The sequence below is a fragment of the Andrena cerasifolii genome, chromosome 5 (genome assembly GCF_050908995.1).
Source record: "Andrena cerasifolii isolate SP2316 chromosome 5, iyAndCera1_principal, whole genome shotgun sequence".
In the NCBI taxonomy this organism is placed as follows: domain Eukaryota; kingdom Metazoa; phylum Arthropoda; class Insecta; order Hymenoptera; family Andrenidae; genus Andrena; species Andrena cerasifolii.
In genome coordinates this window covers 6,676,327-6,702,209 of record NC_135122.1, presented here as the reverse complement: position 1 = coordinate 6,702,209, position 25,883 = coordinate 6,676,327, and the positions used below count along the sequence as shown (strand labels likewise).

The window sequence follows — 25,883 nt, the reverse complement described above, 5'->3', positions numbered from 1 at the left end:
CACACCATCTCCTTCGCTATCCCATTTCCCAAATACATTTTAATCATTTCCAGTAAAAGAAACGTGGAAGCGGCCATTAATTTGTTTACTCAGAGATTCTACTTGAATGTAAATTAAACTCCTTCTACACTACGCTACTGGATAGCGTATCCCGTGTTAAAGCCGTGTGTCGACTTGAAAATCCCGGCGCCATTTTAATCCGAGGAAGATTCTCACTGTACAGCGATAAATTTGAACGATAATAAAGGGAGATACGTACCGAATGAGTGTATGTATGAAAGTTGGAAATTATTATTTTAAATGAAATATGTAAGAAAAAATAAACGTACATAAAACAAGTAAGAAGTTCCACTTAACTTACAAGTAGCATATAAATGTTATTTCTACCTACCCGTGATATGTCAAATCTTCCCCTAATTCTTCTGCGCCACAAAACATACACGTCCTAATCATTTCCAGTTTACTTATTAATTTTTACAAGTAGTTAATTCTTGTTTGCTTTGGTTTGCACCCTTCACGACCACTACTTATTCGCGTCTGCTTCGCGTCGCTGTGTGACGTCACACTTGAGAATCTTCCTCGTATCAAAATGGCTTCTATTCGGCACAAGCCGCCTATCCTCGTTCACTATCCAGTAGTATATACAGATCAGTGAAATCTTATCGAAATTTTCCAGAAAGAAGTCTGATATGCTTCGACGCGAATAGGACAAAGAAAAGCGAGAATGAATTTTAAAATGTAGGTTTCTTATCATGATAAAGCATAAGCGATGGCTAATTGCAGCGCCCTCAGCTGCTTAGGCTGGCCTAACCGTGTTGGTTCGTGTCGCGACCAAGAGAAACAATTCTTTGTCACTTACCATTTCGCCTTTTCAAGATTTACTGTCGTTCGGTCGGCACGCGAAGCCCGAAAGGTCGAGGATCCGATGTGCCGAAACGCGAAGGTACTATTCTCCACGTTCAGTCGGCTCCCGTGAACCACGAATTGTCAACTCTCGCTCCTCATCATCCGCATCCCCTCCGATCGCTCCGAGACGTTGAGTTTCTCGCCCGTAGGAAGCCTAATCTTCCCTGGATCACTTATGGGCGTTGCGTTTCCCGATGTGCGAGAGACAGGCCCACCTATAATGCAGAAGTGAACGTTCCGCGTCATTAAGCACCGTGGCTTTCGCCCATTATTTACTCGACGCGCGTGTAAACTTCGCTTTGCAATTCATCGAAGGCGTGCAGTATATAATTTTTCTACACTCATAAAGTCGCCATGTGATCGGCACTAACTGCCGCGATAATCGTGAGTATGTACCACGGTGAGAGAGAATAATAAAAATATCCTAAAATCGCAATAATTCGGAGCCGCGTCACTGCTTGGGAATACGCGCACGATACACCCTTTCCCATTCCTTTTCCCTCGCTGAGAGTAGCACAAAATGCTATAAATAGCCCTCTATTAGTTATTCATCTTTTTAATAATCTACCATAGTCTTTTTTATGTAATACACTCTATATTATGCAGAGATTCAATGTGCCTTTAGGGCCAAAGCATACGAGGCATTCATTAAGGGAAATTAAAGTTCATTCGAGAACCACTGGATAGTTTAATGATAAGTGATTCGTCTGAAGTGGTCATGGGCTAATGGATCGGTATAAATAAAAAGCTCGTTCTCATTTGTTACAGGAATTGCATTACGCTATAGAAGGCGATCGTGGATATGAAACGGCGTGAAGTGAATATCCAAAGAAAAAAAGAGGTACATCCGAGCAGTGGATCTCCGCGAAAGAGATACAAGCAAAGAATGATAAAATCATAATGCATCACATTGTCGTGCACGTGCTAGTTATCATTGTGTTCATATCAAGTTACTTTGAATGATTTTGTGTGCTCAGAGAAGCTGACACTCGAAGGATCATCATAGTTCGTCATCATGTACATTGCTTTATACATGTATATATATATATAAAAGTTTATATATATTTACCGAGCAAGATTTTTTAAACATAATTCTATGTATACACGCAAGTAGCCTTAACCGAGAATTACTGTAAGTTTTTGATAATTGTGGTGCCGTTTGACGTAATCAGCAGGAGAATCAAATTAGTTCGGAGAAAGAATATAATACCTATATAGCGTTTCTCTATCTTTGGTAAAAAAAAAAGGTCAGTTTTGTAAACGATGCTCAAGCAACTGCGCTCGCTCTTGAATAGCGTACGTCGAATACCGAATAAGGATTCGTTCTGACACGATCAGTGGCCAGATGCGAAGCGAAGTGGAAGATGTTCTAAGCCCGTGGAATGGATGCGCAATGCTCAGGAGGGATTATGTTCTGTGATTATAGCGTTGTGCAAGATTACCCATGTTTACGTACCATGTACGACTGAGAAACGAATTCACTCTAATATATTTTTCCATGGAGAATGTTAATGCGACGGTTCTTTAATGAACTTCGGATAACACTATTTGAGAGGAAGGAGAAACGGTGCTCTTGCTTGTACGAGTGGCAGGAGAACTAAGAAGAAGACTTTGTACCGGTATAGACTTCTCTTCCCCGCTTAATTATTCAGGCATCTCGTTTTCAAGGATGCGAAATTCAAACCGATCGCTTTTTTCTTTCAGACGTTAAAGGTACACGCGAGGAATTCCTAATGCTGAGAGGAAACTTATCACCGTACTTAGACACTCACAACGAAGACGAGTCGTCTTACGTAACCCTCAGCAATGGGCCATACGGTATGTAATGATTCGGAGCTACTGCTAAAGCGCGGCATAGAGTACCACTGCTGATTCACCATTTCTTGTTACAGTATTTGTACCCGATTCAACAAGCACGAAACCCAGGAATAGTCATGCCCTGGTAGATGTATATTTTGTAACCCCTATACTTTGTAAACACTGTAAGTATCTCGTTACGAAGTCACGCGCGGTTTTTACGATGTAAGATCGCTTCGACTAAGCGTAATACTTTTTCGAACATTTCTTGTTGCAGGTGAAGATTATGTTTGGGGCACCGGAAAAGTGGGGGTCAAATGCAAAGGTGAGTGGTTGATACATATTCGCTGATGTCGATTAAGTTGCCGTTACAAATTATGTATTTCAAGATGTCTTACGTGATTATCGTTCGTATCGTACGTAGATCCTTAGAAACTCGCCCTCGCAAACACGAAACATTAAAAAACGCCGCGATTCGAACCGTGCCCGAGCCACCATTTCTAACTATGTACCGATAGTTCCAATAGCATCGAAACCGTATCGAAGCGATCGATGTCTCGAACGGTACGCCGTTCGTATTGGAAGGCGGGAAGTTTGTACCGACCGCGTAAAAAAAATTGGTTCAGATATGGTCGCCCTCTTCGAAGGTAAATCGTGCGTCCTGATAAAGCGCGGTGCATCCTCGTTCCCTGGATCACCGTCGAGGGCGACACTGTAGCATAGTAACACATGCATCCCGGTGATTTCAAGTGGCGTGCTATCGTGTCCCCCCCTTCACCTTACCTCTCGCTCGCTTCTAGCTCGGCCGGCACTCGGCAGTTTCTTTTCTGAAACTCCACAACCCTCTCCTGTCCCTCTTGCTCCCCACCACCGAGGCTTTGCCATCGTACGACCCAGGAACGTATCTACTCTCCACGAACGTTGCCACCGTCTCCGTTAAATTCGCAGGATTTTTAGAGCGCCCGTTCAGTTTCGATTCCATTACTCGGGGACTCGTTAAACGCCCAATCTCTCCAAGGTGTTTCTCTTCAGTGAAATCTCTATGCGATTCGAGTGTGGAAGCCTCTTTTATCGGTAAAATGAAAGAGCAGTTCGTTAAGACTCGACCTTCGCGAGAACGACTCTACGTCTATTGGCTCCCCCAATTCGGTCGATTATTGTCTTCGAGCGTTATTGTGTCATTCGTATCCCGGGAGGAAGTTTATTCTTCCTCCGTTGGTCGGCATCGGGAACCGTGGCGTTCCTTTCGATTCTTTCTGATGCGAATGCTCGTCACCATCGAGCCGTGCGACATCAGCGAGCCTCTAAGAGTAATCGTCCCGCGATAAGTCCGGCCTGTCCATGATAATTCGCGGATGTTCGGCGAGCGTATGCCGGATATAGCCGCGGCTCGTCTAAATACGTGGAAGATACAGAATTAGCGGGCAGAGGTAGCAGGAACTGTTCTTCGGTGTATATCCGTGTGTTGGGTCAGATATCGTACACCCGGCAACTGTGCAAACGAAATTACCCACGTTTCATTGGATTTTACGCTCGGGAAAAGGGAAACTCGCCGTTGTCGGCGCGTCGGTCACGTAGCCCCGGCGCTTTTTCGAATTCGAGGCAGATATACGCGATACGGTTGATGTAACATCGCTTACGTGCAGTAACGATCGTTCTGCACGGTGCTAGGCGAGCGTTTTACTTGCGGCGCGGTGGTCGGCGCGAGCCAACGAGGTCCCCCGCTTGTAATCCTTGAAAATCGGTGCGTTCGATTACGCTGGGGGACGTCTAACGATGCCGTTTGGAACAGCACGCGTACGTGACCGTGTTTCGCGTCGCGATGGAATCGATGATTCCCCTGTCATAGTGGCCGGACGAAAAGAAAAAGGAGCGCGAGCCTCGCGGCACGCTGGGAACGGGTTCTCTTTGTCCCTAAGACACGCTTTCGGACCCGCACCATTCCATGACCTACGCCCGACCCGATACACTTCCTCGCGGTTCTGATTCGGCCCAGCCGATTGCTGGCCCGTGAATACGATCGCCCTGAATCCTGCTTCAATCTTCATCCAGGGCGATCGGCCTCTCTGAAACTGGGTGTATTTCCTTCATCTTTCTCTTGCCCGTTGCTCGAGTCCGTGGTATATGCTCGTTACCCGAATGCTTTGGTGTACGAACGCTCCACTACTCGCACGTTTCGTTATGCAAATGGGGCACGTCTTTACAGGGCATCCCTTCTCTTATTCAAACAGTTTTTTTAGACGCGGAGCAGAACGATCTTCGCGTCTTCCATTCTTTTTACATGGATTTTTGTTTATTTTGCTGGAACGACAGGTAGAGGCAGATATTAAATAATCCACTGTAAAAAAAGAAAAAAATCAGCGGATCTCGGGAAGACGAAAGTGGACGATCATCTTGAGGTATAACCTCGTTAATTTGATACAAAAAGGAAACAGGAGTGAAAGTCTCTGCGGTCGCGTATTTATGGCAGCTACTAAGCGCAGGGGGAAAAAAAGAACGCAGACAGTAAAGAAGCAGGTTGAAAGAGTCGCGTTGAAGTGTATTCTCGTATGGTCTAAAAAAGAGGACTGTAGACGATGCTATTCATCTCGCGGAGATATTCCTCTTCTTCTTCAAACGAATCGTCGACTTTTATTCCCCTTGGTTGAAAAGGCGCGCGCTCCTCTCGAAACCGCGATGTCAAAGAAGTTGGTAGCTTTTGATTCTCCGTTCCTTCCTCGGCGCGAAACGGAATTTCGTTGACGCGGGCCGGCGATCGCGTGCTCCGCGGGCTGTAATCCGCCTCCGTGGGAAACTCCTCGGCGGGATTCTGCGGATTTTGCGCGAGAAAACGAGTGGCAAATTAATCCGTGGGAGAAATTGAAATCGCGCCTTTTCTTCCCCGCTATCGCCGGCAGAGATCTCGCGATGGCGCAAGCGTTCGACGACCATTCTTATATTTCCTCGCGGCTCGTCCGCGATTTAGGCACCGCGGTTTTCTTCGCGGATCGATCCGCTCCGTAAAATTAAACTCGTGCGTCACTCGTAATCGTCGCTTTCGAAATTCATCCGACCCTAGGGCCTGCCCCATCGCGGAAGGGGACCCGAGGAGCTTGCAAGCCCGCGGGTAATGTCTCCCTTGGAAGCGGGCCTCGAATTCGTAGAGGCGAGACACGAGAGAGACAGAGAGAGAGAGAGAGAGAGAGAGAGAGAGAGAGAGAGAGGACCGTCGGCGGGCGGAGTGGCTAGTGGAAGACCGGCACGAGCGTGAGACGTTAAAGGAGAGTGACGCCTAAGTGCGGTTCAACGACGCGTTTCACCTCTCTCGGCCGACAAAACGGGAGAAAACGATGAGGCACCGAGTTGTTTCGAAGGACAATCGAACGGGGTCAAAAGTCCTCCTGTTGCTACGTGAAACGAACGAGCGAAGCCATGGAAACGAGCTCGTCGCGCAAGCGCTTCGCCCTTCCGCCGCTTTCCCCCCTTTTTTCCTCGATTTCCGGCTTCCCCTGTGCCTCGCTGCTCCTCCTCCCTCCTCGGCGAGGCAGATGCACGAGGTTTTCCACTTTTTAGCCACGTCGAGCGACAGCCAGCCGCGGTGTACACGCTCTCTCTCTCTCTCTCTCTCTCTCTCTTCAGAGGCTCATCGATAGACGAGGGAAAGAATCTTTTCCTCGCCCGTTTCCGGCGCCGTCGCGGAAGCTTCGCTCTTGCGGATCCGCGCTCGAACCCGAGCGGTAACGTCTACGGCTCGTTGTTCGCTAGGTGCTCCGACCTTCCCTCCGCCTCCTCTGATTAGTATTCGATTCGTCTCCCAGCGAACGCACGGCACATTCTTATCGGCCGACCGAGCATTAGCTTCCGTGCTTCTTAGCTGGTAGCTTCGGTCGCATCGTTTCGCGGTGCACCTAGGGTGCGATTAGTGTTCCTGGTTTCTACATATTTTTTGTTTCTCGAGAAATCAGAAATGAGATCATATATTTCCTGAGAAATATCGAAAATTCTCGAGAAATTGAAAAATATATTGCAAAAAATTAATTTTTGGAATAATGTTGATAATATTTATGAAAAGCACACGAAAACTTTAACTAAATGATTATTCCTGTCTAATTTATACAAAACTTGTGTAGATGAAAAAATAGATATTAAATATAATTGGTAAATTTATTTATTTAATACATTTGTACAAAGCGAAACATTACTTTTTGGTTTTAATATTTATTTTTAAATAGCACAATGCGTCTAATGTAGCTTCAGCGAATCTGTTTCTTTTTTGTGGCAAAATCTGTCACTTTTATAGTTTGACGTTATATATATATAAAAAATGCGTCTTTTGACCGTTTTGGAAGAAATTCTGGATGATGCAAAAATTTTATACGGGATACAATAGTCTCATCCCCTCTTTTCTATATTTCTTCTTTATTAGCCACAAGAAACTCATTAGCTACTCAATTCAGTATACAATTTTTCTAAAATTTTAAATAAGAATTTAAGAGCTCCTTCAGCTGTTAATAATATCGAATCTTCTGTACTGTGATTTTCTATTGGAATTCATATAGGTTCTAATGTTATTAGTAAGATGTATTATAAATGGTAGATGTGTTTATACGTTCGCGATTAACTAGTAATACATTCATTTACGAAAATAAATGAGATTTATAATATTTCTCCTAGACTCAAGTTTCTCGAGAAATTATGGTGTTTCTCGAGAAATAAGAAATAAGCAATTATAAAATTTCTCGAGAAGGAACACTAGGTGCGATGCACTTTTGATAGCGCCGCGACGCCGGCGAACCTAAACGCTTCGTCACTCCCGCGTTTCGTAGCGCACTTGGACCTTGCCCCCTGTCTCGTCCAAATTTATCAGCAGACAGAGGCGCATCGCACAAGTGGCGCACCGAGATTTCGAAGGAATCCAATTCGTCGGTTTGCACGGGATGACGGATCAGAGTCGGGGCACAGATAAGTGTTCGTCGAACCGAGCCAGTCCGGCGTCCTCGAGCACTCCGTCGCTCGGCGAGTGCAGGCGTCGCTCGAGAAGATCGACGAACTGTAATAAAGTCGGTTGACGATAGACACGGGGGAAGGTCGGATGGAACATGGGAAAGCGTCTTTTCTGCGTTAGCCTCCCGACGCTGGGCCCGATGGCTGCCCCGTAGCCTGTGACCTTAATTGAATGATTTCGATCCGAACGACCTCGAAACCCCTCCGCGCCCGTCCCATTTACACGGCCCAGCCGTACGCACTTTGGCTGTTAAACGGAAGCCTCTGCTAGGCCGCTGGTACACGTGCATCGTCTGGTTAAATCACGCTGGAGTGCGTGCCAGTGGCTCGGGCGGGGGACAGTTTTCCAAACGAACTCTCGCAGTCTTCGTAAACGTAACGACGCCAAAGAGCGAACGCCCAGAGTGTCTCACAATCAGCGGAGGAGCGCAGGGACTTCCCAGTAAACTTCCTTCTCGGCTGAGAAGTTTGCCTTTCTCTCGGCTCGTTCTTTCATCTCACCGACGCCTAACAAATTGCCATTGTTTCCTGATAAACCTCTCGTCCTCTCTACTTCAGGCGAACGGTACGCGGAACCCTCGAGCAGGAAGGGGTATTACTTACGCGGAGGAGCATCGAGTCACGTAGAGTCCTTGATTCCCGGTAGATTCCCGGTAGATTCCGAGAACCCCGCGTCCTGGAGACGGTGACGCGGCGGCGAGGGGTCGGGAAACTCGGAAGTGAATTCCGCCGTGGAGAAAAGCGACGGTTGCCGATGTTACACGTAAGCCAGCGGCCCATAACGCGAGTCCTTCCGCGTGTGTAGAGCGCGGAGTGTAGAGCCGTAGCTCGACTCTCTCGAGAGCGCACCTACGTATGCCTACTCACGTATGTGCACCGGCTCTCGTACGCGAGCTCTTCATATCAGGTCGGTCGATTAAACTAAAATTAACTCGTCTACCTCGAGCGAGCGAGTTCCCTCTTTCGGTGCGGCTTCTCGCTCGTGCCGGCGTTTAGCCTCTGTCCGCCGCCGTCCTTACGCTTCTTTTCCACCTTGAATTTCGCAGCCGCTCGTTTCCTTCATGCGCGAGGCTCCCGCGCTCAAACGGGAGATTTCTTCTTTCGACCGGACTTCCAGCGGCCCCCTAAATAATTCCTCGCGTTTCCTCCCCCGTCCACGTCGCAGTTTTCCAACCGTGCAGTCCGCGCGTTGCCGTCTTTTTTCCTCTTTCGGAGCTGGAATTTCGCGTGCGAGAGAAAGGAGCGCTGCGCGAACGAGGTTCGGCAATTCTTCCAGGACTCCTAGATCCGCTCGCCTGTTTTCCACCAGGTTACTTTTACTCGACCAAGGATGGTCCTTCCATCCACCGTCGCTCTCGATTTCTTCTTCGAATCGGCCGGGCTCTTCTGCACGCTAGCTCACGGAAATTGATGGATGGAGGAGAGACACGTTGCCCGGTCGCTTTTAATAAACCTCGTGCAACGGCCCGCGCGCATACATAAGTTTCGATCGCTCTCGAGCGCCCGCCCGCCCGCCCGCCTTCTCTCTTTCTTCGCGTACGCCTCCGTCGGTCTCAGCTCGAAGAGATTCATTCATCATTCCTTTGTTCCGATTTTTCGTACGCTTCCAGGGATCCTGGCGCATAACCGATTTACGGCGCCATACATATTTATGAGCCGAATATTTGTGTATTGCCCCGGCCCGGAGTTATTCAGGCGGTGTGTTCCAGTGAGTCGCGGAAGTCGCGTGTAGAACGAGGAGACCCCTCCGTCTGTCTTTTTGCCACGGACAGCCGAAGAAATCCTAGCTGCCAGTATGCCAGCGTAGACGTATCTTCTTGCGACGACCTTCGCGCGGCAGCTCGCAAAAATTAATATATTTAAATTGGCCGGGGGGGGGGGGGAGGGGGGAGGTATAAATAAGTGTCTCGCCAGCGTTATCTGATTTCTCCGGATAACTCGATGCGCCGGAATCCAGGCGGCGCTCGTTTCCCCGTTCGCGAATCACGTTGCCCCGCGGAATCGAATGGGATAGTTCCTCGGCTCGTCTAAACGAATTACGCTCGGGAATAATGGAGCGTTCCCGTGCCGTACCGATCCCCGACGCGTCTCTCTCGTGCAGCATGCAAATAGCGGACCGGCGAGGAAGGGCGGAGGGACGGGGATGGGAAGGAAGGGAATCGGACCAGGCACGGCGGTTCTTTTCTCGGGCACGATATCGCGTGTCGTCGCGGATGCATTCCCGTTTCCGATTAGGCCGCGGGCCGCGTTTCGGGGGGAGCGTTACACACAGCCGGGATTCACGCAATGGAGCTGCATTGATTCGCAGATATAGAGGCCTCCACCCCAGGCCCAGGGCGGAGGTCATGGGTAATGGAGTGCACCGTCACGTTGCTATGGGAAATTCGGGATTCCCCGGGTAAAGGATGGAAGCCGGTGCCGGAGCGGAGCGGGACGTGCTCCACGGGCAATCGGGGGTTGCGGTCGCACGATCCTTCTCGTTCAATTAAAACCACCGCCTCTCTGCGCCTCGTTGATCTAGAAAAAAGAGCGCACAGGGAGGCGAGGAATGCCCAGTCAGTCCGCGAACGTAGAATATCGCGGGCCAGCTCGCGCGTCGCGATCCACCCCGACGCACAGTGCGGCACTTGAATGGGGACTTGGGACAAAAATAAAAGAATAAACACAATCCGGTAATAATTCACAGTTTTATATTAAAAATTGTTCTATGTAAGTTTTGTTGCATAAAGATAGTAATAATAATGACAATTATATTAAAATATAGTAAAATAATAAGAGGCAATATTAGTATTAACAAAACACTAAAAAACATTTCTAAAAAACATATAAATAATAGATAATTTTATTGATTTTGTCTTCAACTAAATCGCAATTACGAATAGATTTCCCTAAAAGAAAGGTAAATTACATTCAGTGTAGCAGTTTGTAGCAGAAAAGAGATAGTTGCACTTCTAAAAACCTTATTTTTCACGTTTTTCTGAAAAGCTGTCAACTACTGGTACCTTTACCCTATATTTTAAATAGATGAAAATTGAACGTTGATTATTATGATTTTTGTCCATTACGTGCCGTACTGTTCGACGACGCCACGCGATTCCATCCCGGCGATTTTCCGCTCTTCGATTACATCGGCCGCTAATTATCACCGTCGACGCACCCGCAATTTCGCCGATTGCGTAACGCTCCGCTGTAACTAGTCTCATTACCGAGAATCCTCCGCCTACGCCGTGTCCCTGTGTCATTGCTCGCGGTTCCACCGATCGAGATCGAGCGACGGAGGCAGGGGATCTCTCTATTCTCCCGGACTGAATCATATTTAAAGGTATCTCTGTTCCGAATTTCCCACGCGGGCGCGCCTAGCGGGGAGAAAATCGTCCCGACAGCGGCACGCGGATCTTTACGAATTCATTTACGCGGTTACGTAAGCCCCCACTGTTCGTCGCCGGTAGAGTGGACGGTAGCGGCCGTCGATCGGTCGCTTCTCCGGGTGTGTTGGAGCGAGCGCGGTCGCGCACTCGGGACGGGAATTAATTTGCACGTCAGTCCTTTTGATAGGCGCGCACGGCCGCGAGACGCACGAAAGTATCGCCGGCAAAGAGCGGAATAAAAACGAGCTGGCTCGTATTATACGGGCGCACCCGACCGTGTCTTCGTCACGTTGTCGTATTTAAACATTGACGGAAGCAAAAGGGGGAGCGCTGCGTTATACGAGCGGCGACACCAGGCCGATTTTATAACCGCGACGGGACTCGTTTTTTTTTCCTTTCCATCCCTCGCACGGGGCGGTGCACGGCGCTGAACCGAGCCTTGCCCCGTCTATCGCCGCGGGAAAAAGTCAAGTGCTCGTCGCGAACGAGTGCCGACACTCTCGCATATTTACCTTCAATAAAAAATCCTCCCTATCGCGCGATAACCATTCGCCGAGCGCTCCCGAATAACCGATACCGTCCACCTTCCGTCGGCCAAGTACACCGGCACTTATTGTTATCTCGATGTCCATTTAAACGCTCCTTCCTTCTCTCTATTTGCATCGCCGTGCGTGTCGGCGGACGAGATCGCAAGACCCAAGCGTTAGGGTCCTTTTTATCGCGTGTCTGCGCGCGCGTGACCAAGACGATCCATGGATCGCTTCCGTCGTTCGTCGACCCCCGCGCAACAGCATTGCGAGGACCCTTTAAACTAAAGCAGCAGGGAGAAAGCGGCAGAATTTTCCTTGGATCACGGTGCGCGACTGGCCGGCACTCGAGCAGCGGTTAGTTGAAAGTTATCAAGCAAGGCTCGCGCAACCGAGATATTTAATAACGCGGGGAGCGCGCGTGAAAAGCGTGCCGCGCCTCTTTCGACCTGATTTAAAGCATACCTCCGTGCGCGCCGAAAGGAAACGCGTTTCTCGCCGCGATCGCGGCGGCGAATATCTAGGAACTCGCGGCGTTGTTCGATTGCCCTCGCGATATGCAGGGTAACTCGGGGTAGTATGCCACAGTTAACTTTGAAGCAAGATATCTCGCAAGGATAAGTAGATACAGGGAGAAAGATAAAATCATATGAAAGTGTAACATAGTTTTAATGGATGTGTGAGAGTTTATAAAATTCGTTTGTTAGCATACTTTATCATAATCTATTGATTTTTTGTAGAACTGTTCACACGAATGTATAATCTGCATTCTAGTTACAGTGTGAAATTAGATCAAGAGTAGGAATGGGACTGATACCGTATCGACACATATCGATACCGTTCTACAAATTTCGATCTGGTATTGATACATATCACAGTCAAAGGTATCAAGAGGAATCGATGCTTCTTTGATACTTACATATGCGAATGCATCGATACCTGTTCGATACCTACACACAAATATCGATACCTATTTGATACCTATACGAGAATATCGATACCAGTTCGATACCTACGCGTAAATATTGAGATCTATTTGATACATTCCTGAAAATGTCGAGATCTATTTGATATCTACTTGAAAATATGTATATAATACCTGCTGCATGCCTGTACGAAAGTATCGATTTCGATTTATTTTCAAGTAGATATCAAATAGTTATCATACCAGGTTTGCCATCTGATCACAGTATTATCAAATAAATAACGATAATTTCGAACAGTATAAAAAAAGTATCGATAATTTCGTAAGGTATCAAACGAGTATCAATAATTTCGTAACGTATCAAACGAGTATCAATAATTTCGTAACGTGTCAAACGAATATCGATACTTTCGGAAAGTATCAAACCGGTTATGATTCGGTATAGTATTGATATGGTATCGGTTGAAGAAGAATCGGTATCGATAATTGATACCAAGTACACAAAATTTCGATGCGTATCGATATTTCCTATTGAGTACTTTGGTATCGAATTGATTGAATATCATCAACAGTATTGGTATCAGTCCCATCACTGATCAAGACGATACTTTTATAACTTACCAGGATTTACTGAAAATAAAAGAAGGTAAAAGCGAAAATCTATTGTCGTCTTAGCAGTTACACTAAATTGAATGGGAATAGTGCAAATGTTAAGCCATCTGCGCATTATTTAAACAATTATTGAGAAGTGGCATATTATCTGCGGTGGCATATTACCTCGAGTTACCCTATCTCTAACCTGGCAGTCAAGAATCCTCGTAAAACCTTTACATTTTTCATCGCACCCTCTCGGCCGTTCAGAGCGTGCCAAGGAAATCCAGTGAGTCGAGAGTGTCGAGACGCACTCGCGTCTGATTCTACTGTCCCGTTCCGCCGCGTCTGATTCTACTGTCCCGTTCCGCCGCGTCTGATTCTACTGTTCCATTCCGCCGTATGTATTTACATGCGCACGTAGGACCGGTAACTTCCCGGGCCGGCTGTCTATTAGCGTCTTCGTTCTACTCGATCCAGCGCCGTCCCGTCGCAGTGCGCGTCGCGACAGAGCTGGACGAGAGGATAGACACGTCGTCGTCGCTGCGAATCCCCTGCGAGACAGCGATTCTGTTGCTAGTACAGCGGATACTGTCAGCGCGTGACGGACGACTACAATTTAATCCGAACCCCTTGAAAAGCCTGAAAGGGTCCCATCAATTGGCTTTCCAGCGGGAAATCGATCGGTCTTACCGCGTTGAAACAGGGCGAAGGGTCGGCCGGAGGGGTGGTCGATGGTACCTGTGACCTTGAACAGGACACCCCCCCAGCAAGGCAGGGCGCATGCGTGGCCGGATTCGATCATCCTACGTCCGGGGATCCTTGTATCGTGCCACCACCCTCCCTCCAGCCTCTCCCAACCTCCACCTTTCCACCCCTATTCCCGCCTGGTTACCTTGGAAAGTCGCTTTTCACTTTCACGTCCCTTTCTTCCCTTTCAAGTACGTCCGCGCGGCCCTTTCATGTGACTCGAGCACCGCAGGCCCTTGGTGCGCGCGAGAGCACGTGCGTACGCACTCGACGCGACGGTATCGCGCGCGTAGGGCTCTCGCGATAAGAGGGCCGAGCGAAGGCCGATCGTAAAGAAGGAAATCTGATTCCGCTGGCCCCGTCAGCATTGACATTTACGACACACGGAGAAGAAAGGGCTAGGGGCGTTTCGACTCCGTTCCCTCCCCCTTGCCGCTTTCCCGCCGGGCTTCGATGTGGTCGGGGAGAGATGATTTCTTTCGGCGGACGAAATTTCGCCCGTTGAATTTCGGTGGGGTTCGAGGCGGTCCACTCGATTCGCTTTATTGCCGGCTTTATCTTTAACGCGTTCGGGACCAATGGAGCCTCTATCCGCCATCCGGATCTTCGAATCGTCCCAAGGATCTACGCGCGACACGAACGATCATCGTTAAAATGGGGATCGACTGTATATTTTTCGGCTGCGATAATCTCCCACGCCGAGGGGATCGGTCCAGCTCGATTTAGTCACGAACGATAGCAGCGTCGCATTCGGGCCGGTATCTTCTCGCTGGAGCGTGACTTTTATATCAGCCATTCGACGCCGCGATCTTTTATTCCATCGCGCTTAGGCGGCCGCGGATGCGCGTCTGCTCTGCTAGACTTTATCGCGGCCGGCCCCAGATAAGAGTAATCCCTAGTCGGCGTGACGATTGCGATTCGTAATGGTGACTGTTAATTGATTTCGGGAATAAGAGCCGAGCCGTCGCTTGTGCGCAAATTTCAGGCTATCTGGTGTTTACGCGATTGGAGCCGTCAACCTCTGCCACCAATCGCGCGATACGTATAATTTTCGATAGTGGTAAAGCCCGCTCGGCCGTGTCGTTCGCGGGCAGATTACGTAAAATGAAGCGCGTCGGTTCGAAGCTGCTGGCGGCCGGCTTGCGAAAGGAAGCCGGTGGATATTCGAAGCGTGAGAAGGTTAGCGGCGGCCGAGCCGCGGATGGTGTATGGACGTGAAATTTCCACGAAGCAGCTCGGATCGGTACGCGAGGCCCGGCGGTCGCTATGCACGGCGGTGGCTCGCGTAAAGGCCACGGAAACGACCGAGAGGAGGCGGAAGGGGCCGAGGCGAAGCGCCGACGGTCGAGCACGAGCAACCCTCGGCAGGCTGCGACTGCTATGGCTATTGACCGAACTTGGCGGACCGGCCGGTCAGCTGTGCGCCGAGCCGCCGGAGAAGATATTCCCTCTGGCAGGAAATCGTCCGCGTAGACGTAGACGTAGACGCTCGCAGCCAACGGCGACGTGGGATCGATGGGGAATTGAGCGGGAGCGTCGCTGGCGAGGAGAGAAGTTGCTGCGCCTCGGCAATGATCGGCGAAGGTGGAAAGCCGGCGGTATAGGAAGAGGCAGAGAAGAGCCGGTGAGTCCACGTCAAGTTTACACGGTACGCGGCCGGCTGGCTGGCTGGCTTCCGATGCACGGGCGGAATTAGTGGTGTTCGTTTTCGGGTGCGTTCAGCGATCGAAGACACTGGCCTCTCGTCGGCTGGACGAGTGAAAGCCGAAAACCTGGGGACTGTTCTCTCGGTGTGCTGCACACCGTGTGAAAGATAAAGTCAGTGGAAGTAGTAGGAGGACGGTACGGGTCAGACAGAGGGGGACAAGAGAGAGAGAGAGAGAGAGGGGGGGAGAGAAAAAGAGAAAGAAGTTGGAGACTTGGCTCACGGCTGGCAGTCGGCATGTAGACCGGCTGTGCACAGCCAGCGGAGAGAAGGAGAGGAAAGAGAAGGTGAGAAGGTGAGAAGACCGAGGCAGTGTGCGGGAGGAAGAAGGGAAGGCCGCGGAGAGGGAGGACAAGAGATAGAGCGAGATAGGTGGAGAGGGACAGCGACAGCGTGTGCGGACGTGAAGAGTGAAGGAACGACAGCGGTAGAGGAAGGATAGAGAGGGACTATAAGCATGGGGGGAAAGAGATAGACGGATAGATAGAGGTGTCGTGCACGTATGTGCGGAAAGTGACGTGTGTGTGCAGGTGTGCGCGTGGTGCAGGCCGCCGGTGCAAAAAGTGCAGTGCCCAGTGGACTTTTCCATCCCGTGGCCAGGAGGTGCGTGCGCTGCTTCGCCGAGTGGGCACGTATGCACCCGGTGTTCCGGTCTCGGCCGATCGGAGAGCGTACCGGAAGGACAAGAGGACAAGAGGACAGTAGTTTTGGTAGCGCGCTCCCACCGCGTCGGATACTCTGGTGACCGGGGAACGTACGATCCAAGTGTGCCGGGGCACTTCGCTGCCGGTGTCAGAACCAAAGAAGAATGGAAAGAAACGGCAACACCGTCTAGAGGTGGCTGAGAAGGCTAGAGGAACGAGGAGAGAGACCCTTTGCCTCGGTATCGGCAGGGCTCGCTGGCCAGCGCAAGTGGAAAGGGAAGGATACATGCGTGGCGAGAGGGGGAACGAGAAAATAGAGTCGTCCGTGCGCAGCCGGTCTGCTTTACCGGCGGAGCCGCCGACTCGACGTCGGTAAAGTGTCTCCACCAAGTGACCCGTCGAGGAAGGAAGAAACGCGAACGCAACCGAGGGAGACGCACCAGTCGCGGATTTCTAGTGGTCGCGATAAGGGCGATCGCGGCTGCGTTCCCGTCTCGTGATCGATAATCTGTGCGCGGATCCTTCGAACCCAACACCACCGATCATCTGTGCGGTTTCATCGATCGCCGCGAAGGACACGCACGGGTACACGCGGTCCCGAACCCCTTTTTCCACCGCGGATCGGTCGATTTTATCGCGAGAGGCTTTCCCACTCGGCCAGCGACGTCGGTGACTATCGTGGACATCGCGAGACATCGGGCGAGCACGTTTCCAAGGCGGCAAATTCGCCTGCCATCCCGTCACGGTAACTCGAGAACTGCTTTTTAACGAGTCGATTATTTCGTCGCGCTACGGCGGCACGAGCGAAGGTTACCGGCGACCCGATGCACCGGAAGGCCGAGCGTATCGGCGACCAGCAGGATAAACGTCGAAACGTTTAAACGTTTAAGCCAGAGGTGCGCGCACGTCTCTTTCAGTCGCGGGGGATCGATCGATCGATCAGTTGGATCTCTCGGAGCGCGTGCACGACCGGAGCAGCCCGTTCGACCGCATTGGTGAAAATCCGATCTAATCGAAGAGGGGAACCGCTTCGGAGGATACCTTGGAGTCGACTCCCTGTCGATGTGCCACGAGGAGGAGGATACAGGGCCGCGCGCGGGACTACGTTGAAAATCGTTCGGTGTCGGTGCTCGACGAAACCGGTTTCGTTCAGGCTCGGCGAATCTCGGCGTTCATACAAAGGTCGTGTGTGCGCGCACGGGAACGAGCCTGCGAGAGAGCCAGAGAGAGAGAGCCAAAGAGAGAGAGAGAGAGAGAGAGAGAGCCAGAGAGAGAGAGAGAGAGAGAGAGAGGGCGGAGGGGCCGGGGACAGGAACAGCAGCAGCATGCGGTAGGAGTGAGATTTATGGAAAACGAATTTACACGAGGTCACACCCACGGGAACGACTCTTTCTCTCGCTCTTTTTTCTCTCTTCTCTCTTTATCTCGGCGATCCCCTGCTATCCGTCTATTTCCACTTCGATCGAGTTAAACGCGCTACGGAATCGCTGGGATCGCCTCGAGGAAGGACGGAGAGGGATTCCCGCTGAATTTTAACAAACCATGTCTCTCTCTCTCTCTCGCTGCTGCTCTCGCTCGCTCTTGGCCGCCGCTGCCTCTCTCTCTCTCTGAAACACCGAATGGAATCTTTTCCTCGGGAACGTATCGAGGCCTGATTGATAAGTTAACCATCGGACGCTGCGCGACAGCTGATTGGTAATTAACGATGCGGCGATTAGGAGGGCCGATTCGGAGCGACTGAAAGCATCGGCCGGCTCGAACGAATTCCCACATTCCGCGGGCCGAAAGAAAGTGGCCGCAAGTGGTGGTGGAGAGGAGAGTGTGTCGGTGTCGGTGATACGCGAGTGACCTTGCGACGCTCGACCAGCGGAGCGATCACGTTTTTAGCGTGCGAGAGTCGTTCGGTGTCGCGCGAGATCACCGCCCAGCGGTCCGTAGCCTGGACAGTGGGCGCGTATTATCCTCGGGGGGGACGAAGCCGGGGACGAGGACGATGAAGGGCGACTCGCGGTGCCCGAGGGCGGCTCAGGACTCGCCGGAAAGCAACAGCAGCAGCAGCAACCAGATCTCTCGGCTGAGCAAGACCTAGTGGTCCACTTGGCTAGTGGTCCGTGGACGCGAGGTTTGATGATCGTGAGCGATGAAGCGGGCGAAGAGCGCATCCGCCGCAGCTGCGACCGCTGGCTCGCAGGTGCAGCAGCCCGCGGTCGGCTTACAGAGCAGGATATCCGATCTCCTTAGCCCTGTCGGCGGCGAGGAACGCGAGAAGATCGCCGGGACCAAGCCCAGGATAGAGAAGACGAAAGCGTCGTCGGCCAAGAGGAACGATGACACCGTTAAGGCCAAGTCCACGGCCATGTCCCCGCTGCTAGCCGTCGACGAGGACAATTACATGCTGCGAAAGGGCGCCGGGACGACGAGCGCCGCGGCCGTGGTGGCCTCGACGTCCTCATCGTCCACCTCGTCCGCGACGATCACGCCGCAGGCAACTCCCGTCGTCACAAGCCTGCAGCCGCGTCGGGAGCGGAGGCTGGTCCTGCAGCCTCCGACGCGCACCTTTCTGCCCAACGGCGCCACCGCGAATGGCATCTACAGCGACGGTCAGGCGATCTCTCCTCCGGGCTGCGTCAGCTCCCCCGTCGCCAGTTACTCGAACGAGACTCTGATCCCAGAATCGACCAGGCTGAAGGGAAACCTCGCGTTATCCGCGGCCAGACGGTCAGCCGCTGGCCAGCAGATCCACCCTGGCTGCAATGTCGCCTCCCTGACGAACGCCAGCCTCAGCGTCAAGCACGTGATCGCCAGATTCGAGCTGCTGATGAACTTACGGCCGCGGGGGCAGGGCGCGCTGTCCCCGTGGCACGCGGAACCCCAGATCAAGGGGCGGAACGGCGAACAGGCGACCCGAGAACAGGAACAGCTATCGAACGAGAGTGCTCCGTGCGCGAGGCTCGTGTCCCTTCATTCGTACGTGTGCTGGTGCGAGTGCGACGCGAGGCTGCAGCTGCAGCACCAGATCGCCGGTAGTCGCGGCGGAGTGGCAGAGGGCGGCGCGGATTCCAATTCAATCGGTCACGGGGGCTCGGGTGGTGGTGGTGGTGGTGGTGGTGGTAGCGGCAGCGGGCAGCGCACCCTTTTCAAGGGCAAAGGAGGCAAGGGAGGTGCCGAGCTGACTGCCGCGTCCGATGGAACGCGCGTTACCGTACTCACCCCTAATACGTGCTGTTGCATGTGCGGTTCTCTATGCTCCGCAGAGTGCCATGCGTGCTTCCACATGGTCTGCGCGGACTACAGCGGGGAGCACCTCTGCCAGTGGAGTAGCAAGGGTCACGCGCTACCGGGCCAGGTTTTCGACAAGGACAAGGTCAGTACCATCGCCCGTTTCTCTGCTCCGCGAATTCCTCCGTTTCTACTACGCAGCCAGTCTGGCTTCGCCGTCCGTCTTCAATCGCCACGCGCGCGTTATTCGAGTATAAAGATTCTATTAACTTTTCGTGGCCCTCGAAAGCCCCGACGAGTCTTCTGATTCCACGTGCCACGTTTTGGCGACAGAAAGACCTGCTTGCACGTAACTCGTGAAGCTCGTGAGACGCTCGTCGCACAGTGGGGAAATTTTGCGATTTTATGGCCAAAACCACACACATACATTTTTCAATTCGACAAAATAAAGGCGAATGTCAATTGAAGAACTAATATTAGCACCAAATGCCTCCAATTTTGCTGTTGAATGTTTTAATACATAGCTCGCGTAGACTCTCAAATAGTTATGTTCTTGTGAGGTTAGAACGATCGCAAAGAATTAATCTAGATTTTCGAGTTACTTCAAACATTTATATTGTATTATCCAAAGTTCCGAAAATAATTTCAAGGCATGGATTCAATTCCTGATGGTGCGTAAGATATCTTTTTGTCCTCAAAATAATTGATTTTCATTCCTTTTTTACGTTGAACTATTTTGATTCTATAAATGCAATTACTAATTGCTAATAGTTGCTAATCTTGTAATTATATGCATTTCTTTAAACACGATCCAGTGTGTCTTGTATAGCATACGGCATAACTGTGACCGAGACTGGTTTACACGTTATACATTACAAACCTTTTTATTCTTTTTTAAACGATTTCATTCAGCTTTGATCCTCTGGTTGATTATTTGTATTAATAGATTTCATGTTCTTTTACAAGTAATATCAAGTGGTTACGCAGTAGATGTTAAAAAATTTCAAATATGTGCTGTAGAAACGGCAAAATTATTTGTTGCATTATATCCTTGGTACATGATGCCTACTACTGTGCATACAATTTTAACAGCTTTGTACAAATTGTACAGCTTTCGGAGGAAGCTCAAGAAGCACGGAATAAGGATATTAAAAAGTACCGACAACCTTTTTCTCGAAAATGCTCAAGAGAAAAAACTATGGAGGATGTTTTCAATTGGCTTCTATTATCGTCAAATCCACTAATTAGTAATTTAAGAAAACTTCTCGATAAAAAATTAAAAAGCTTGTCACCAGAAGCGATAACCCTTCTTCTATGCCCTGCTGCACTGTAGCAGAAGCATGCCCTGACAAAGAAAAAGGGCATGTAATTTCATAGGCTTATGTGTATAAATGTAAATAATAAAAAAATCTTTATCGTTCGTAATTTTTGTAAGTGCTGTTTTTCGGATAATTTATTTCCTCATACATCAGAACGTAAAAGTGGCGAATTTTATATATTAAAAATAAGTTTTCGGGTTTTCACCACGAAGATGGATATAGTTCTTCAATTGACATTTGCATTAATTTTGTCAAATTCGAAAATTTCATTTCTGTGGTTTTGGCAATAAATTCGCAAAATTTCCCCACTGTGCGTCGTTTAGGAAGCCGGCGTTCTTTGCTTTCCACCATCGACTTCGCCTGGTCCTCGACGCGAGCAAGGTCGGAGCGATGACTTAATCGCTTTACGCCCCTCCTCGAGCGGTACCGAAAGATCGTAAATCAATTTCTATCAAGATGGAATTAATTTCCTCCTCGTCGAGCTTACCTTCCGCGGTCCTGCGATAGGTGTCGCTTCGAAAGGAAAGGAGAAGGAAATAAAGTCAAAGTTTATGATGCAGAACAACAGAAACGCGACCAGGTAACAACGCGTCTGTGCGGAAAATTGTTTAGTATATTCCTGTTACTCGACCGCGGAGGTGAACCGACTGGTTCGACGACTGAATTTATCACTGTTTTTGCCGATTTACATAAACCGCGGGCACGCTCCTTCCGCCCCGCGTTTCCAAGCATATGGAAATCTGCACGCGTTCTCCGGCATCCTTTTACACGCCTGAGCTATTCGGAACATGACTTTGTACACAAACACTAGACGGGCTTCGTTATCAGAGCAAAACCTGCTACGAGTCCCGATGGCGTAACGACGCCCCGCATAAAATTTAGGGAAATAAACGTGTCGCACGCCTGCTATCTCTCTCGATCGAGCATCTATTCCCGTAGTAGCGCGTGGGACTTCACGGCTGAGTGTATCCTTATCTCTCACCGACAAATTAGACGGTGAAAACTTATCTACGACTTTCCACGTGGACTTGAGAGACGTTAACGGCGATTAGACTCGATCCAATCATCGGGTCGTTGTAGAATTCTTGTATAGATATTTGTAACGTAAGAAGGAGTTCTTAAGTGCGCGATGCTGGTATCAGCATCACCTTCCTTGTTTATGGAAACAAAAGTCTCGAACCCTTCTTGCTGGTATGATCGGTTACGCAACTTGGGAGCAAGGGGAGACGGACAGTCTGCTGTCAGACGCACCTCGAGCCCAGCATTGCAGGAACTGCATCTCTATGATTCCTCGTACGTGTTCCGGTAGCCTTCTTGCGAGAGATCCTCACATTAATATCATCCTCGTTAGCACAATTTCAGCTAAATTGTTGTTCACGATCCCTCGATTATACTAAAGTTTATTCCGTTGAGGAGTATAATAATTCAGAATATCTTTTAAAATTACTGAAGCATCTTGTAGATAGCCAGTTGAAACTCGTATCAGCGAAGATTCTCCTGCGTCTTCCATGTTATCGTCGAGCCACATCAATAACATTCAATATACAATCCAAGTTCGATCCCATTTGGCGGACGTGTTTCTAATTCGCAGTTTGAGCTCTGCCACGTTCCCTCGGGCTTAAACGGCCGTTGGGTTTCCACGTTCCCGTGATTCGCCGAACGACTCGACAGGGTAGGAAGAAAATTCCACGTCGCGCTCTGGTTTCGAAACGATCCGAGCGAATATTCGCGGGAGATCGGCTCGAGTTTCCTCCGGAGGAGGCGATAAAGAGTACGGCCCCCTTATCTTGCTGGTGTCGTCACGATCGTAGACTTAAGGTTACGAGAGAAGGTTACGTTTTCTTTTCCCCTTCGTTTTTACGCTTTCGCTTTGTCGAGCGATACACCGCTCGGCATTGCTCTCACACTTACGCGCGGCTCGTCCTCTTTCCACGGTGTCGGTGCTATCTAATCGGAGTTTCTGGTCGCGTGTTGGACAACGCCGAGCCGCCGCTCGGCCGCCAGCAGCATCCGCCGAATCGAGAAGCATGTCCGCGCATCTGGGGGATAACGATACGCCAGGAATCCGAGCGCGGTGATTGAGGCGGCCCGGGCATGCACGTCGCGGCCTCCAGAAGGATGACGAAAGGTGAGGAGTAGCCGTGGCTGCACGGGCTCGCCGTGTCTGGCCATGAGACGGATTAATCTACTTGCCTCGGAGCTACATTGTCCCGTCGGATGCGTAGCGATAAGGAACCGGAGGAACAGGAGGTCCCTTCGCAAGGTTACGAAACATTCTCAACAGCGCTCGTTGATGTTACCCAGGAATGTTCCGGGACGAGTCCACCAATTGGAGTAGGTCGGAAAGCAAAGAAGTCGGTCGCCCGGAGTTATTCATTCTGTTTACACACGGCTCTATCCGCGTGCGAACCTCTAAAACGGCGAACGCGTCATCGTTACGCAATTTCCAGCCGCGAAAACGGCGATTAATCATATCGACGTGCACTCGCTCGTGGACCGTGCGGGAGAGCCTTCGCCGTTTATTGCTAGTTTTCGCGGTGCACCCAAACGTCACCGCGATCCCTATCTCTGCGATGGTAACTTATGCTTTCAACAGCCGTTGACAGAGTGGACATCCCAAAACGTGGTCGAATGGATGGCTGCCCTAAATCTCTACCGCTACGTGGACGTGTTCAAGTCGAAGGACATCAAGGGCAGCGATCTGCCTTTCCTGGACTGCGAGAAGCTCATGGTGAGTCCGCGTTACGCGCGCATCTTTCTTCACCGCGATGATCCTTGCGTCGCTCCTTACCAATCCCTTCTCTCCGATAAGAGATCGCGCAGCATTTAAAGCTTGATAAAGCGTGGCGAGATCCACGACGAAGGCGAAAGGAGGACCGGTCGACCGTCGATTTTTCGTTGGTTCGGGCGCCGAGGGGGGAACGGGTCGCGAGCGGGATCGGCTGCGGTGGGAGATCGAAAATTCTTTGGCTAGTACTCAAAGGCGATGACCTCGAGTCGAGAGTATCTGGACGACGTTTTCCTTGGCCCGTTGACCCTGTAATTGCCTCCGTGTAGCGTCCGCTGTACGCCACAGTCGGCGCTTTATCGTGCCCTCTTCCTCTCCTCCCTGCCCCTCTCTTCCTATTTCTTTCTCTGCAACGAAATTTTTCATCGCTTATCGCGAGCACTTGGCGGCTACTTTCGGCCCTATCTCCGCGAAAGGATTTTCTTCCCGTTATCTGTCGGCACCGGCACGCGGAATCTCCAAGCACTCGAACACGTCGCGTCGCGTCGCACGGCCACTTCAGCTCCCTCTTCGGGCTCGAACCGCCCGCCTTGTCAGGTATCCTTTCCCCCCCGCAGTTAAATAAATCAGCGCTCGCCCGATGGAATAACAATCGAACGCGGGAGACGGAATTTAATAAGAAGAAGCTTGCCTGTTATTTTTCATCTCGCCTTATCTTTCTTACGAGGATAGTGTCCCGTTGCCGCGCGGCCGCTAGAGTCCTGCGAGGATCTTTCAGAAATTTAGTCGCGACGCGTCTCGCTGGGCCGTCCGCGAACGAGAAGAATAAAAATACTCGTCCCGCCAAGGCTTCTTCGGGCGTAAATCGCGTATTACCATGCTAATCGACTCGTAAATCGTCTCGGAGCGTCCTTTCGGCACGAGAAATCGGCCGATTCCCGTTCGCCTCGTCCTTCGTGCGCTCGATCCCCCTGCCGCCGACGGAGCTGGGGACGCGGCCTCTCGATCCTCGGGCGTCTTAGGGCAATTTAAAATCGATTTATCGCGGCGCACCCGCGCCGTCGTTCCCCTGCTACGCTCCTTTTATCTGGCTCAGACCGATAACTCCTAATTACCGATCCGTTCGAGCAAGCTCCCTTCCAGATAATCTCTTCTCGCGGTAGACGCTTCTTCCTTCGCGGCCGTCGCGCGGGCCGCGACGCGTGTATTGAAAATAAATTAAGGGCGTACTATCTTTATCGCGAGGAAAGACGCGAGCGTCTCTTCCTTTCCAGACGACGGAGCGTAACAATTTAACGACCGTCACTCTCGCGGCGACGCCCCCGGATCTCTTTCACCCCCTTGATGGCTGCCGAAAAAAAACTTTCAGGGGCTCGCGTCCCGCGTGTAATTAACACTTAACTCGGCCAGGCAGCTTGATAGATTGCCGCGTGCGCGTCGTTATCTCGGGCTCCCGCTGATCGTCGCAGAAATTCCGGTCGGGGCACGCGCGATCCTCTTCTGCACAGGCGAGCTTTAAGGGGGTCGTGGACGTAAAATCGTTAGTTTCTTTGATGCTAAATTATTTTGATACGAAGTAATCGTTATAGTCGTGCTTCTCACAGTCTACTGTGGGCATGTTTGCGAGTAATTACTAAAAAATTGTCAGAATGTAGGGTAAAGGCAGGTAATATGGAACATCAGATTTCAAAAGCTTGTCAAAAGTAGGGGAATTTGTTTTATTTTAATATAACTTCTATAATTATTGCAATTTCTTCGTGAAATTTTGTTTAACCCTCGGTTTTCACACTGGGTCAAATTGACCCTGCAATTTTCTAAGCAAACAACTTTTTGTCGGAATTCTTATTGTTTCAAATGCTTTTTAAAGCATAATAACACTTTAAATGTCAACTTTCAACGATGGCATATATTCTACAATGTTCAAATTTTATCTCAGAATTTTTTAGACTTAATTTAACAAATAGTTTTTAAATAAAATTAGCAGGGTCAAATTGACCCAGTGTGACAACGATGTTCAAAAAAGTAGATGTAACAACCGAGGGTTAAATATTCAGAATCAGTAAAAAAAAATCGATTTTTTGAAGCTGAAATACTCCCTTACCTCCTTAAGGGCTGGCCAATTATTCTCCCCGACCTTTTTTGCCGTCGAAGCGACGCGCTTCTCCCTCTCCGCCGATTGTCTGGCCCGGGACAGACGAGAAGGAACAATAACGCGGAAAAGTTTCTGATCATTCTGGCTCGTGGGCGGCTCGTGTACACTGGGTGTGCAAGATGGTCGGTCGCCGGTCTTCCACGACACTCGGTACCGAGAGCCATCTTCGCCATCGCTGTCCGGGGGTGAGAAAGTACTCGGTGTTGACTCATGAAACGTTCCGAATGGCGAGCGCGATAGCGCGCTTCATTTGCTACGTGCGATTCCTC

The 25,883-nt window shown here is 50.3% G+C and overlaps 2 protein-coding genes across 3 annotated transcripts in view; both read left to right on the top strand.

The window, feature by feature from the left end:
- The first annotated feature begins 787 nt into the window (after nucleotides 1–787).
- LOC143368746 (uncharacterized) lies at nucleotides 788–19,560 on the top strand. The gene is made up of 7 exons (XM_076811787.1): nucleotides 788–943; nucleotides 1,675–2,525; nucleotides 2,611–2,724; nucleotides 2,799–2,888; nucleotides 2,981–3,028; nucleotides 14,833–15,475; nucleotides 19,451–19,560. Exons 3-6 carry the CDS (start codon nucleotides 2,640–2,642, stop codon nucleotides 15,063–15,065), a joined length of 456 nt encoding a protein of 151 aa, XP_076667902.1. The 5' UTR covers nucleotides 788–943; nucleotides 1,675–2,525; nucleotides 2,611–2,639; the 3' UTR covers nucleotides 15,066–15,475; nucleotides 19,451–19,560.
- LOC143368733 (uncharacterized) overlaps nucleotides 15,489–25,883 on the top strand; it is a 26,759-nt gene continuing 16,364 nt past the window's right edge. Inside the window, exons 1-2 of one of the 2 annotated variants that reach the window (XM_076811762.1) lie at nucleotides 15,489–19,560; nucleotides 23,331–23,465. In XM_076811762.1, coding sequence (XP_076667877.1) covers nucleotides 18,337–19,560; nucleotides 23,331–23,465 — 1,359 coding nt within the window. In that variant the 5' untranslated portion in view covers nucleotides 15,489–18,336. The remainder of the gene's footprint in view (nucleotides 19,561–23,330; nucleotides 23,466–25,883) is intronic. The other variant, XM_076811761.1, reaches the window with a different exon arrangement.